Genomic DNA, 16,239 nt, shown 5'->3' on the forward strand with positions numbered 1-16,239 from the left:
TAATTGGCCAGTCACCATATCGGGAGTTAGAAAAGGATGCTAGCCGCTCTTGAGGGAAGGTTGCTAGTGGGAGACGTCGTTCGTGGAAAATAGGTCTCTCCTGTCTTCCTGTAACTGGGACAACGACTGTGTATCTGTTGAAGGATTTTAGGTAACTAGATATTAGTGTTTATAACGGTCCTCGGGCTAGCCGATCACGTACTGCGGAGACGCGTTGACATCTGGTAAACATCCTGCCTGGAGAATAGGATCTGCGTGTGGCGAGATACGGGACAGAGACCGTTGGAATGTTTACTGCCACGTGCCGCTACAAATCTTTCTTTTAAGGAGAGCTATAGTGTTACTCAATGTCTTTGTTAGATGGAGAGTTCGTCCCGTTGACCGCGGCCACGTTCGGTGACTAATCGTCGCCTTGAGCCCAAGCTCATTGTCACAAGTTTCAAACAAATACAATTGGGTAGAGTGACGGCAAATCGTTTAATTACAACTGTAGATTTTAATTACAATGTTTCTATGGATTTACCCGAGGTTTCGGAGGGAAGGCATCGGTGTCCTCTTATCTCCGACATATATATATTTATATATATAATTATATTATATATATAATAAAGAGGTACCTTAAGAAATTTCCTTCCATAACTAATTTCTTTGTAACGAAATTCACAGTTTGTCAAAAGATGTTGTATCTCTGTTATAAACATAATCTTTTACATCCTCCCTATATCGAGTTCTCTGCAAATTGTTACTTTTTCCCACAGATCAATTATTAAATAGATATTTTTATTGTTACGCTAGTCAATAGCTAATATTTACTATAAAATACCGCTTCTCCGTTCTTTATTAGCGCAATAAACATTTTTATTATTTAATCGGCGAATATTTTTTGGAACCGACTTTTTTACGCCGATTTCGACGATTTCACAACCTTTGTAATAATATCTGCTTATGAAAGTAGCAAACAGACTAAATTTACTTCTTAACTTTACTTCCGTGACATAAAAATATGGAAGGAACAAGCACAGAGGTACATATTAGCACGATCACTTGTAATTTTCAAACGGTACTTGTTTCACTATATACATATGTTTCCGCTCGCATATCATAGGTATGTATATACTAGCACTGCCCTATACAGGATAGAATGCCAGATATTAGTACCTATCCTGTTTATTTCGCTATTCATATTTATCCCAAAACCAAAACATTAAAATATAACTAACATATTAACACAAGGCACAATGTCATTCAGTTTATTTTTCAGTGATAATAATTCCATTACGCAAATAATGTAATGACAAGTTTCCGCCTCTATAATCATTGCATTATAATTATAAAATAATCATAATCATAATTGTGTAGTAAATTATCCATAAATTATCTAAATTATCTAATTTAAAATATCCTTTCCTTTTGCTATCGCTCAGAATGGTGATAAACGCTGTAGTTCGTTAAAGAAGGATTGTTTTCTCGGGTTTTCATCAAAAGCGCTAAACCAGTTATCGAAGTATATTTACAAGGGTTCGCACGTTTATCCATAAACGCGGAGCTGCTCTTTTTTCTTCGTCGGTCAATTTCATTCGAGACGATGAAGAAACGATCAAGGCAGGGACGATTTACAGGTATACGTGTATCCGGAGCAATGATTTTCGAACGATCAAGATTTCACGAGGATTCTTTCAACACCGTTAATTATTTAGATCGTAAATTGATAATTAGACCTTGTGCTTTTAATCGTGAAATTGATATCTCTTTGTATTCAGCCACAAACTTCCACCTTTATTCCTTCTCTTTTTATCGTTTATTTCATTTTTTTCACTCTGTTTCGGTAAGGCTGCCCGATAGGTGGGGTCTGGCAGTTGCGGATCAATGGCGATTTAATTAAAGATTATGGCTCGACGAAAATTAAGATTAATCTCACCCCCAGCTATGGAAGAGAAGAATAAAAGGGGTAGAAAAGGAGGAGGGTGATGACGTCGAAGCGGTTTGCTCGTCGACCTCGCGGCCAATGGCCTTAATTATTCGATGGAGACAGATGGAAGGAGAGAGAGACAGAGAGAAACAGAGAGAGAGAGAGAGAGAGGGGGGGATGTGCGACAGGGAGCAAGCGGGAATTGGTACGATGTCGAGGGAAAAATACGTACATATACATATAGAAAAAGTAAAAGCAGAACTAGGTTATAAAATAAAGGAACGAAAGAACTAGAACAGAGGAGAATCCAAGAATCGTAAAAGAATTGCGAGAGGATAGAACAACCTACGAAAACATAGATATATGTACATACATATATACACAAAAGAGGAAAAGCTAAAATTTGAGAAAAGAAGGGGAATAAATGTAGAAGAAAAAAAGTCTGTGGATATACGGGTAAAGGAATGCGTAGAGTGGAAAAGGAAAGTATAAATGAACAGCGAGGAAAAGGAAAAGATTACCAAAGGGGGTGATACTGTGGGCAACGACGTCGACAACGTCGCACTCCGTCGAGACTCATGACATCCGGGAAACGAGGTCGAGGACAACGACCAAGATCTTAGCACCCTCCGGCTATCCGATATATATATATATATATATATATATATATATATATATATATATATATATATATATATATATATATATATATATATATATATATATATATATATATATATATATATATATATATATATATATATATATATATATATATATATATATATATATATATATATATATATATATATATATATATATATATATATATATATATATATATATATATATATATATATATATATATATATATATATATATATATATATATATATATATATATATATATATATATATATATATATATATATATATATATATATATATATATATATATATATATATATATATATATATATATATATATATATATATATATATATATATATATATATATATATATATATATATATATATATATATATATATATATATATATATATATATATATATATATATATATATATATATATATATATATATATGTATGTAGGTATGTATGCGTACGTGTATATATGTGTGTGTGTGTATGTATGCATGTATGTATATAGGTGGAATAAGAGTATGTCGCTACTACGAAAGAAACCGTCTGAGCTATGCCAGAAGTTTTAATGTGTATGCGAGCTAAAGATAAAGAGCCATGATGTGAGAAATATGTCAGATATACGATATATAGAAATATTTGCGAAATAAGGATAACGTTTTAGTATAATAGAAAACATATTCCCAAATTTATGAGAAAAATTTGAAATAAAAAGAAATATTCCTATTAATTGCATAGAGTACAGGCTCGTTCAATTGTACGGTTCTTACTATTCTTACTTTCCAAATATATTTTACTTATTCACATTGATTAATAAAGCTTGTATAATATGATATATGAAAGTTCTTCGAAGAAATATGTATAATCTGCAACTATGGTAGCAGTCTCGGAGCACATACGCATTGAGCCAGTGGCATTCTCTCATTTGTCCACAAGCCAAGGAGTCAGTCGAGTTCGAGCAAGCGATCAGAACAAACGACACAATTCTAAAATAAAGTTAGTTTTTTTTATAATCGATTTCATTATTTATAGTTATTGTTATAGTTTGTCTCGTTGTATCGTGATTGGGGTTAGGTGATAGGCCAATATACAAATGATTGTGTATCAAGTGTCGAAGGATTTTTGAATCAATAACATTTTATTGCCCACGGAACGCTTCTAACGAACGAATGATTTTGTGGAATGTCCTGAGAAGTAACAAACGATTATCTTGGCATACGCGTAAACGAAACTCAGGGGAATATAATCTTCAATTTATACAAACGCACTTCCATTCAAACCGCCGCGTTTTATCCAGTACACAAAATTAGGCATCGCAGTCGCAACGCAAAACCGTTTGGGCCCGCTAATCCACGGTCCAACACGCAGCAAGGGAAAACGGTTTAATTTACAGCATCCTCGAGCGTTTTCGTTATCTCTTTGCAAGAGCCGAGAATCAGGTTGGTCACTGCAATCGTTTCTAGCCTGTGTACGTTCTTACACACACACACACACACACACACACACACACACACATCCCTACAGATTCTGATTGCATTTAATACGATTCCTTTATCAAATATCATAATTCTAATGCGGCAGATCCGAGTGCTAGTTCGTTTGACACCATGACTGATAAGTTCGATCCCAGATAGGAAAATTTGACTGGGTATGCTTCTGTTGTACACCGTTGCATATTGAGTTTAGGGGGGAAAGAGGTGGGCAATACGGATGTGAGGCTTCTAACGATAATAGGCTCCGATGCTGGAGCGAGTAAACCGTTACGCAAGAGTTAACCAACTCTTTGCATATGCGTTTACAATCTTATTTGCGACTGTTGAGGACGATGAATACACACGTTCGAAAGACTAGCCGCCAGCAATACGCCCAATGTTCTGACTTGAAAAACGCCTTCGAACGAAACTAATTCGTTCCACCACTAATCGGCCACTTTCTTTCGAACAGACAAGGTAAAGAAAGTGAACAGACTCTGAGCGACTTACCAAATCATAAAGCAACAGAGATAGTCGTCTCGCATTATTTCGAAAGGATGTATAAGAACAATCGAAAAGTGGATGTTATATGATAATCGATGGTTTAAGTTTGTCTTATGATATTATATAATTTGGAGTTACGATCAGGAGAAAAGGATATTACCACCTGTAATCGAGTCGATCAGAATGGAATTAACAAAGAAATAGCCTGCGATGGTGAGCAAATGCAAACGAAACCTGTTGCACGACAATGTAAGACATTGTGCGTCGAAAATGTAAAATATATAAAACAAACATAAAATGCATACAAACGCTTCAAATAGTAGATCATCCTTGTTATTTATGGAAATCCCCATTACGGATCTCATTGTATCAAATTTCAGTCTGCGATAGTGAAATTGATCAACCGATTGTGAGAAAAATGCATCGATTAGAGTGAAAATTATTTTAGCCGAATATAATATACAATGTAATATGGTGTTTTGCAGAGGTATGTCTAATTAATGGTTTATACGAAAATGACGCTCGGAAATGAAACATTACGATTAAACGGAACTTGTAAAATTGATAAGGTAAATATTTATACTCGCGAATAGTACGTCTGAGAATACAAGACTGAAATTCTAGCTACTTAAGCGTCCCGTGTCTCTCACACCAGGCGCCTAAAATCTGCAACGGTATACATACATGTACACGGTATATACATACTGCAGTATGTTCGTGCTACTTTTACTTATATCTCTTTCTCCGTGTGCCTGAAACCTTGGTTGCGTGTACACGAAGCAACCCCTCTGTGTTTCTGCGCTCTCGCTAAATCGAAAAACTTTACCACTCGACGCTCGAGTCAAGAGTAGAACGAATCGAAATAAAATGATAGTCGATGGTACGAGTTGGGATTAGGGCCAACTGGTTGCGGTGCTTCGGAATGATAACGACGGAGAGAGTACGTTCGCACGAGAATGGAAGAAAAAGGCCTGCTCTTCATAAACGTTGGAATGAAATGCGACGACATACAGTGGTGTTCCTCGAGATTACTAACTTTTTCCCATCCCACTATTTCCTAGCTTGAGAATACACTCGACGTGCATCACCGAACTATTGCAGTACGAAAGGACTCGAAAGCTTGTTCGACAAATATTTCTATTCATACTTGATAAAACTTGCAACGTATTGCAGATGTCACATAACGAGTCGCATAATTATTTGTTTTATTATATTAGTATCCACTGCTATTATAAATTACATAGAAAGAAAATGGCGACCCCAAAGAAGAAGAAAAGAAAAGAAAAGAAAACAAAAGAAAACAAAAGAAAACAAAAGAAAAGAAAAGAAAAGAAAAGAAAAGAAAAGAAAAGAAGAAAAAGGGACAAAAAGGGAAAAAGGAGGAATATATAGAATAATTACTTGGAGCCTATCGCTGTTATCGTATGTATCGAAGAAAACTCGATAAACGTCAATTAGAATGGAATTATGTCATAGCAGAAATATGTGACGTATGTATAAAGTGACGCGCTCATTGACGTATCATTAATCAAAGCTCAAAGCAAGTATAGGGTACCGGTAAACGGTTTAAATTATCGAACTTTCTAGGAAAGTGGAGTACCCCGTTATGGTATTGACATTATTGATTGATCGTGCATTTCTGAAGAAATAAATACTTCGAACCAAGTCGTAACGGCATAGAGAGAAGAAAAGAGAAGAGAACAAATTTTGTATTATTTTTTATATACACGTGTGTCTGGTAAATATGACGCTTTAGCGGTTAGGTATTTTAGCATTTCGTTAGAAATGCCGCGGAAGGTAAGCGTATAGGAAGAAAGCTTGGTTATTTAAGCATTGACATGTACGATTACGTTCGAGATTTCTTCCTACGATACTACGTATGTAACTGCTTCGCTGTTTTTAAGCGATATCATCTTCAGACCTCTTTGGTCTCTAAATCTCGTTTATCCACAAGTTTTCTGACGTTGACACAACCGTGGCAACTAACTCTGACGAATGATTTTCCATATTCAATTCTGGAATTTGTTTCGCGATTCAAATATTCCGTTGTTGTTCGTACTTTGAAGGTTCGATGCTTGCGGCTTGTTTTTCTAGCAACTAATCTCACGAGCATAGTATTTATTATATTATTATTAAATATTACGCCTGCCATATGCCAACGCCTGTTGTTAATTACGTGTACCACTTATTTCATACACATACATTTTTATTAACCAACTTCTTTTTTAGAATAAATATCGTGTACGATACGACAGAAACTGATCAAACGTGTTATTGGCATAACATTACTACCAAGTTTACGTACCAGTAACAGAGTAGAAGCATCGATTTTACTATGTTTCGCAGACTTGATACGTGTTGCCTACTTATCATCTTATCATATTTATATTGCTAAAAATTATACTTTTCGTGATAAAATTTGTCCAGAAAATAGGGGATACACACGATATCAAGAATAAAGAGATATATATTTGTTGTTGAAAGAGATTTTAATAGTTTGAAAGATACGCGTCCACTCGAGTATTTCTCGCCAGTGGACACTGCGTCACTCTCAACGCAATGTTCATTCACGAGAAATACTATCGGGAGCAACTCGCGATAGTTTTACTTTAAAGTGAAGATGCACTTAAAGATTTGACGAATAAATATACATATATGTGCACGCGTAAGTATATGTATACGTATCCTATATGTACGTATTCTAGCGAGAAAATTAATAACTCGACCGTGTAAAGCAATTCAGGTCGGTTTGCCACCTTCGTTCCTTCTTCTCGTATATGGCAATCGACCGCTGCCTGTATCAGTTGCGACAATGATAGGAGAGAACGCCACCTGTTTTCAAGTGTTATGGAACCTCCGACCAGCATCATCGTCTTTGTCTTAGATAACTTGCCACGTAGGTGCACATTGCACCCTACACACACAGAGAGAGAGAGAGAGAGAGAGAGAGAGAGAGAGAGAGAGAGAGAGAGAGAGAGAGAGAGAGAGAGAGAGAGAGAGAGAGAGAGAGAGAGAGAGAGAGAGAGAGAGAGAGAGAGAGAGAGAGAGAGAGAGAGAGAGAGAGAGAGAGAGAGAGAGAGAGAGAGAGAGAGAGAGAGAGAGAGAGAGAGAGAGAGAGAGAGAGAGAGAGAGAGAGAGAGAGAGAGAGAGAGAGAGAGAGAGAGAGAGAGAGAGAGAGAGAGAGAGAGAGAGAGAGAGAGAGAGAGAGAGAGAGAGAGAGAGAGAGAGAGAGAGAGAGAGAGAGAGAGAGAGAGAGAGAGAGAGAGAGAGAGAGAGAGAGAGAGAGAGAGAGAGAGAGAGAGAGAAAGAGAGAGAGAGAGAGAGAGAGAGGGTGTGTTTCACATGCTGCAATTTCGTTAACGTTGACATTGACGCTATATTGCAACTCGCCACATATTGCAAACGACTCTTAATCAGACATTTCTCCCATTCATCATCTTTTCGTACTTGTGATTCTTCATACAACACACACAACTATAACTTCTTTCTTGTCCATTCTCCCGTTTACGCATCTTACAAATCGATCAAACACGAGGCAATAGCTCGAAATGATAATAAAATGAAGAATTCATTGATAAGTAATAACAAGAGCGGAATAATAAAGAAATAACTAATATAACATATAATATAATAAATAATAAATAAGAATGAATGTTATCGAGTAATTAATTGGGAATATACGCTTACGCGTAACCTCCAGGCATCGCGTAAAACAATTAATCGGCTCATCGCTCGTAAGATTCGCATGTAAAATTTTATTCACTCTATCACCACTGGCTTTGTTATTAATAATTTCAAAGTTCCAATCTTCTTAAGAATTTCCACGATTTCCACGCTCACTTACTCAATAACAGTTTATCAGATATTTTATCAGATATTTTACGCGTATACGTAATACGCGTTGTATATTATGCAGGGTGTCGCGGTTTTAAATGATCAAACCACAGCAGCATGTTATACGGATAGAAACGAGGAGAAACGAGGTACAACGAATATAAACGTTAATCTAAAAACGTTTTGTAAAAAAGTTGTAGAAGAAATATGAAAATTAAGGACGATAGAGCGGAATTCGTTGTTGATACGCATCGCAAAATAGTGTAACAATGTCGTAGATGTTTACATGGAGTATGCCGTTACGACGAGATCGACGAGCGGGCGAATTAGTATGCATTCGGCGTTTACATCTTTACGTTCCCATTTCAAAGTTTCCTCCCTTTGAAATACACTAGCTTGACATTGTAGGCAGATTGAGTTTATCACTCTGCGAATTTCATGCTTATTTTGTTTTACGAGACAACGACGGAAAGTGTACGATGACACAGACCTGTGTTTATATAATAACACTTTTTCCTACCACACTTTCCACTCGTACAACATACCGCCACAGTTTGATCACTTAAAACTGGGACACCCGCATACTAATAACCTGTACGAGTATACGTATGGATGTGTGTATATACACGTGTATACTGTATAAGATAAAGGATCTTTGTTATGGTACACACTTTCTTTTTACTTTGGTGATTCCCTTTTTGTTTTTTATTTTCATTGTGAATATCTCATAACTCGCAATAAAATGGAAATACGTACAAATCGGTTAACCTTTAATTTACTTGGATCGAAAAATTTTAACTGTTCGTAAATTTGCTTCTGACGAAAGAAGTGAGACACAGGAGAGATAATACGAGGGGAAATACTGAAATAAACTTTAAATTGAAAACAAATTTTAGAACGCCTTTTTGTTAAAATTCAAAATTATATGAGAGTATTTAAAAATTTGAAACGGAAGCACTCGGAACCACGTCGATAACCATGTTATTACACGCTAAACTAAATATCGATCTTATTTCACTTTCGTTTGCAGGAAAATTGAACGACTTGGTTTTTTTTAAATTCAGCCGTTTTCCGTTTCTGGCGTCGGTTAATCACTGCGAACGTCGAGTTTGCGATGCAAACTTTATTTCACGCCCGGTACCCATTACCAGATTCAACCGTACCCACTTTCCAAGCATGATCATATAAGCTGATATATTGCGCGTGGTGCCTATGGTGATGTCAAACGACAATATGACTACCTTTTCGTTCTCGTTGAATTTCATTTCGAGTTAACATAATTTACATACTATAATAATTTTAATACTATATATACCTATGATTATCATCATTATTACTATTATTACAATATTATTGTTATTATTACTATGATCATTCATTCAATTAATACCAAATCATTTCAATTTTCCGCTTTCGTTATATTATATTTCCAAGTGATCGTAATTTAATTGACAAAGTACATAGTTCATTGCTTGCTCATCATTCTGCAAGTTTGACGTTCAACTAGTAAATCGATTTATCTTGATCTCCTTTCCCCTCTCTTTATAAATGTCTATCGTCGTCTTGTTAGTAATACGTCCTTTATTAGTAATACGAATATTAGATCCTAATAGACTATAGTAAATATCAATTATCAGAGACAAATACGTTATTTCCTTCCGTGCTCAGATAATTTCTTATGATTTATATATATTTTTGTTACAGGAGGCCCGCGAACATTTTCTGCTAGGCCTTACCGTGGAGGTTGGTTGGTTTGTTTGGTTTGCAATTACAATTACATACATAGTCTGTAGATATTTTCTTCTCAAGTCTGCCGTAATTTCAACCACATTTCTATGTTTCCATTCATATTATCCATAACTATAGCTATATTTATATCTTTATGTATCGGAATATCTAAACATATAGCATATGTATATGCGTATAACGACCGTACATTTTCATTTCCTGCTTTGTGTGTATTTTTCTGTCTATCTATCGGCTATCTCCTTCCCGTTTATCTCTTGTCATCTCTCCCTTTAGCGTTTTCATCATCATTTAACCATGCCAACTTCTTTTCCGTATCTATGTATGCGATTCGATTAATGCCATGTTGTTAACATACGAAATGTTCTCACGAAATGATCCGTGTAAAATCGATGGGAATAATCGACGGATATGTAATTCTCGTATGAAATTTTCTTCTTTTATATACATGTTACAACAATTTTATTACTTTATACTCAACGTAGGCGTATCAGTACAAAGTACAAACTGTAATTCGAAACTTGACGATATCTGAAAATTATGTATAACACTCTCTTTTCTTCTATACGTTGAATATTTCACCACATAAAAATATTACAAATTATCACATCTTCTTTTAGTAGGATGTTTTCGTACGTTATACACGCACATTTCGTGAAAATGTTTGTACACCGGTTCAGCCAAATTAACCATTACGAGCGACGCTTATATCGTTTAATAATAGCGTATGATATATTTACAGAAATCGATTACTTTAATCACACAAAACGCGTCTTATCCTATCAATTTACATTACTAGTCTTATTTATACATTACATCGATGATAAGCACGATAGCAAGAAATTTTTCCGAAGGTAGGTGACAAACGATACGACTTATCGTTTCACCATACAACTTATCATGGAATTTATCCCGGCTCGAATAGATTATGTACCAACTGGGTTGTACTGTTGGATTATGCACCAACTTTTAAGCAATTTTGTTCGTAATCGGGTGGAGCCGAGCCTGAAATCCAAGGAACTATAACCTGTACGATCTTTATATTGCAACACGAAGCAAGCTGTAGTTTGAAACCAACATCATATCTGACATGTATTTATATGAATCTTTTTTCTACTTTACTTTTACTAAAAATCAGAAACTAGGTTTCACAATTATATTTCAATGTCGTCATTAATCTACTACTCATCTACTGTCATTAATATTTCGCTAATTATTTAGAAGTTTATCCTCAAGTTCGATTTCGATGATTTTTGAATATGTCGTAAAACTTCAACATTTGGAACAATATCTTCCTCGCAAGAAAATATCCTACTCTCTTAGTAAATTTTGCCTATAATCACGCGTCAGTACTGGCCGTATGGCGGCCGACAACCAATACTAACGCATACGTTGTTACGGACGCACGATATGTCGACGATATAGGCAGAGTTCACCGTCGACGTTTACGCGAGAGGAGAAACATTGTTCGAAACGAACGATGTCGAGTTTTATAACGTACTCAAAAATCATTGAAATCAGCGTGGAGGAAAACATTTAAATAAATAACATTTAAATAAGGAACATTTAAATAATTACCGACATTTCTTGACAACGACACGGAAGGATAAAAGAGACGGACGACGAACGATTGTATGCGTGTTACGTCGGATGCTATGTAAATCGTAAATCAAATTTATTTATTATTTTCTAGGCGACGAGGCGACGAGGCAAATTAAATAAATAAATATACGTATATATGCGTATTCTTGAAAGGGATATTCGTAAAAAATTGCTTTACGAAGCGATTCTTGAGAAGGATGGCAGCAACGATGACGACGACAAGATTGTCGCTCGACTGACGCCTCGAGTGTCAAATCTCGTTGCTCGTTGCGGGGCGGTAAACATTCGCGATATTCTCAACAACCATTGTCGGTATCATCGACGCGACGCGACGCAACGCGATGCAACGCGACGCGACGCAACGCGACGCAACGCGACGCAACGTCCGTCGATGTGCACTCGACGAGGCTTCTCACGTTCCTGACCGCCGCGTCGTTCTTCCAAGATGACCGCTCGGGCGTAAAATTTCTCCGCGACTAGAAAGCAAACGAGATATCGTTTCAAGAAAACGTTCGAACAGAGTAACCTTCGAAGGAACAGTATGTATCACTGTGAATATATGTATTAGATCTCGCTGTCCTGTCTCCTCCTCACTCTCTCTCACCCTCTCGCCCCGTGTAGCGGAGGCATCGGACCGCGGTACATAATTATCTATATTACATATATCCGAGCTCATTGAATTTCGTACTCTGCAAGAGATGCAGTCGGTAATCGCGGTTTCACGATTGTTCGCGTTTATTAGCTCCTGCATGGCTAATTTCAGCCACAACTAGTCTTTAGTTGCTCTTCGAATAGACTGAATTTTGGATACCAACTAACGTATATTCTAATTCTTGTAAAGCGAAATTATCGATCAAGAACTTCCCTCTGAAAGAAGGAAAGAATTTTCCTGCAAGTGATTATGAAAATATGAGCCCGAGTCGTAAAGCAAAGTACGTTTCTGTCGTAAAAGGGAGTGAACGATTGAAGACAATTCGAGTATTCGGAGAGAATAAGGAAAGAAACCGAGTCTTGACCGAACCTGTAGATGAATGTAATTTCTACGATTTATATATGTAAAAAAGTGGTTATTTTTGCAAACGTTAAGAGTGCTTGAGTAGGGATAGCGAGAGAGAGAGAGAGAGAGAGAGAGAGAGAGAGAGAGAGCAGACAGGTCGAGCTAGATTTATTCGTTCCTAAGAGAGAGATGAAATTTCAACGAGACAACACCTGTGTCCCGAGTTTGGGTCTGGGTTCGCACGAAACACTAGGAAACCCTATCTGCGATGTGCCTGTGCTGATATACGGAGCTAACAAAATTTCTTGCTGTTGTATCGTATCGTATCGTATCGTTCGAACTTTTTCGATAGAAACTACTGAATCAGCGAATTACGGAAACGTGCCATATCCAAGATGTCCTACGTACTACCCGATTTATAAATGTAACAAATAGGAAATTACCCGAGGACAAATTAAGACATCGACTAAAGACGTATTGACTTACTATATAACGCGTTTAATATACTTGTATCGTATGATTGTACTCGTATTCCTAGAAATTTGTCACGCAACTAACGTTAGAATAGTCCAATTCGTACAACTTCTTCATTTAAATATGAGTGTGAAAAATGACGTGTATAATCGTAACAGAAAAAAGTACATGTTCGTTATACATATCGTATATCGACGAGCAGTATCAAGACACGGTACAGTTTTCCTAAGACTCTTTAGACTGTTTAGAGTAATGAAAATAAAATCCGAAAATTACGATTGACAGGTGCTATGAAAAGGTAAGTTGCTGGATGCTTTCAAGCGGTAGCAACCAATATCCGTCGCAACGGTATCGTTTCATATCACGGTGCACGTACGCAATGGATATTGTTTCCTCGTGGCCGAAAGTTGAAAGGATACGAAAGAAGTTTCCCTCGCGTCGTATCTAGATACGGCAGCCAGCCTTCCTTCTGGCTCTCCTCGTGAGGTAATGGGCTTTGGAGAGCGGTGACAGTTGCGGAAGGAGGTGGGGACAAAAGCGAGGAAGACACTATGCCGAGCTTCCTAAAGCGTGTACTGGTAACAAATCATTCAAGAGGAAGCGACCTGCTATACAGTGCTTTCTACCCCTTCGTGAACGATTTGATTTATACGTTGGTCCTGATTACAATTGATTTTAGTCTGACGATATCTGTCTGTCCGACGACGGAGTACGTTGTAACATTCTCCACCGTATTTGTACCGTACAAATCTATCTGCCATGCGAAACACAGCCGAGGAATATTAAAATTTTAAACCGCGATGGCAGTGCTTCTGTATAAAAATTGAAAACAATTATTTTGTCAGAATGTAAGATCGAATCAACGATATACGACTTACTTTTTTCGATTTATTCGTCCGATGGATGTCAATCTCTAGAATCTTACGTATATGTATGCGATCGTTAGATGTAATACATACGTATATATAGCTGAGCGGGTATCGACCTACACTTACATATTTCAGTTGGTGTGATTTTTAATGCGTCCGTGTAATCGTGCGTGATAACCGCGTGTAATACAACCATCAGTTCTTATGATACGTCGAGAGAGAAACGGAAGGATTAATTGGTGAAATTTGATTAACAGAAGTTTCACCGGAGTTTGTTATTATTACTTGTAACTTGGAAATTCATCGTCATATTTTTATTATTATTATGAAAATTACTTTGATAAACAGACTGAAATACTTGGCTATCCGTATATTCAAAATTACAGGAATTCGAACGAATTTGATTACATTATAACTGAATTACAATAAATCGATATCTTACTATACTATATGTAACTCTAGATAGATATGTACATGTATATAAAATTAAATATTACAAACTGTTACAACATCAGATACTATTCCAACGTATTACGTAACTAAACAACACGATCGCTCTATATCAGTTACAACAGAATTATTGCAACTAGCGCCGGCTCGAGTTGTAGCTGCCAAACGTATCCAAGCATTCGTTTGTACCCCTAAGTCCAGTTAGTAAATTCGGTTATACCGCTAACTCTTCGCTGCACCACACCTAAGGGACGATGGGGCGGCGATTTAGAATAAATTTCGGTGTCAACTTTTTAGAGTATCGTTCATCTACGAGATCTAACAACCACCCGAGTGACAACAAGGAATTTTATCTTCGGGCCCTTTTTACTAACAATCAGTGGCTTAATCCACTTATTCGCTCACCGTTTTGTATGCCAGGGGCCCTTAAGCATTCTGTAGATAGCAGGCAACAACACCCAAAGCAGGAAAAACGGGTAGATTCGATTAGAATAGAATCTCTGTTTTCATCAAATTCCCAGTTAAGTTATTTGCCAATAAGCAACCGGCACAACGATAATTGAAATCGACAGCAACAGAGTGTGGACATGGCAAGGATCGTAACAATAGTTGCATTTGAAAATATGTCTATAAAACAGAGTATCGTTAGAAATCACGGCGAAGCCTGTAGTAGCTTCTGGCGCCTCGAAACAGTGTTTCCTACATCGAAACAACATCAGTTCTATTCGTTTTTACGACAACACGTGATAGAATTGATGAACGGCAAACGCGATTCGTCTTGCCTTTCGGCGCATAGTTTGTCGTTAGGCGTATTTCGTATAGTCCTTCATTCTGTTCGCGTATGTACGCGTCATCGCGCGTTTAGTTAATAAATTGAATTGAAAATGCATATGCAGCGAGTATGTGCCGTACAAGTTTGCGATCATTCCTCTGTCTATGGTTCGACTACGCGTACGCACACGTTATTGAATTTACATGCATACATTCATAGAAATACCCTTTGGTGTAGGGGTTAGATCGTATCTCGTCGCTTATTCGTAGGCAGACGGAATCGTTTACGTAGAATACGTTTCCGTGTTAAACGGCCGGAGTACGTGATTTCATTTGCGATACGAAGTCACGATCGTTCTACATCCGTTGGAAATATGGCGCCTCACGTTCGTCCCTTCGTCCAGTGATGCACGGTCCTGCACTCCATAAAGCACGCAAAACCGGATCAACTAGGCATTTAGTACGGAGGAACCGCATGAAACCCACTTCCGGGATTCATGTGCCACCTCGAGATTCATGTTTCACCCTAAATCAAATAATTTGGGTAGACGGGAATTTAACCTAGAAAGCAGGCAACAGTTCGACGAGTGTTCCATTTGGAATGGACGATTGCCGTGTGAGAATATTTCGACTAGTATTTTAATTATTGGTAAAATCTACGAACATACGGAATAAAATAAGCAAAAGAATCGGTCGCATGAGAAACAAAAGTGTACGCACAATGTCTTTCCTTTCTCTCACACCGAGGAAAGAGAAGGTAGATCAACGTGTTTGTGATTGTAAACTTGGATTCTAAACTTGCAGGTCTTTCGCTGTAAACATGCTTTCTACTCCTTCCACTTTGTCAAGTTATACGTCGTTGCGATGGTTGGATGGGTGAGTCATCCGGTACAGAGAGGTCAGGGGGAGGTTAAACCGAGGGTGGCGGCGGCGGCGGCAGCGGCGAC

The 16,239-nt window shown here is 37.2% G+C and overlaps 1 protein-coding gene across 6 annotated transcripts in view; it reads left to right on the plus strand.

The window, feature by feature from the left end:
- The window catches only part of LOC100746249 (carcinoembryonic antigen-related cell adhesion molecule 5), a 100,483-nt gene that overhangs the window by 40,755 nt on the left and 43,489 nt on the right, over window positions 1–16,239 (plus strand). For 5 of the 6 annotated variants that reach the window (XM_024364430.2, XM_024364429.2, XM_003486061.4 and 2 more), the window contains exon 3: window positions 10,088–10,126. The exons of the other annotated variant lie outside the window; for it this stretch is intronic. In XM_024364430.2, coding sequence (XP_024220198.1) covers window positions 10,088–10,126 — 39 coding nt within the window. The remainder of the gene's footprint in view (window positions 1–10,087; window positions 10,127–16,239) is intronic. 6 annotated transcript variants of the gene reach the window in all.

Source organism: Bombus impatiens, unplaced genomic scaffold (assembly GCF_000188095.3).
Source record: "Bombus impatiens unplaced genomic scaffold, BIMP_2.2 scf_0096, whole genome shotgun sequence".
Classification (NCBI taxonomy): domain Eukaryota; kingdom Metazoa; phylum Arthropoda; class Insecta; order Hymenoptera; family Apidae; genus Bombus; species Bombus impatiens.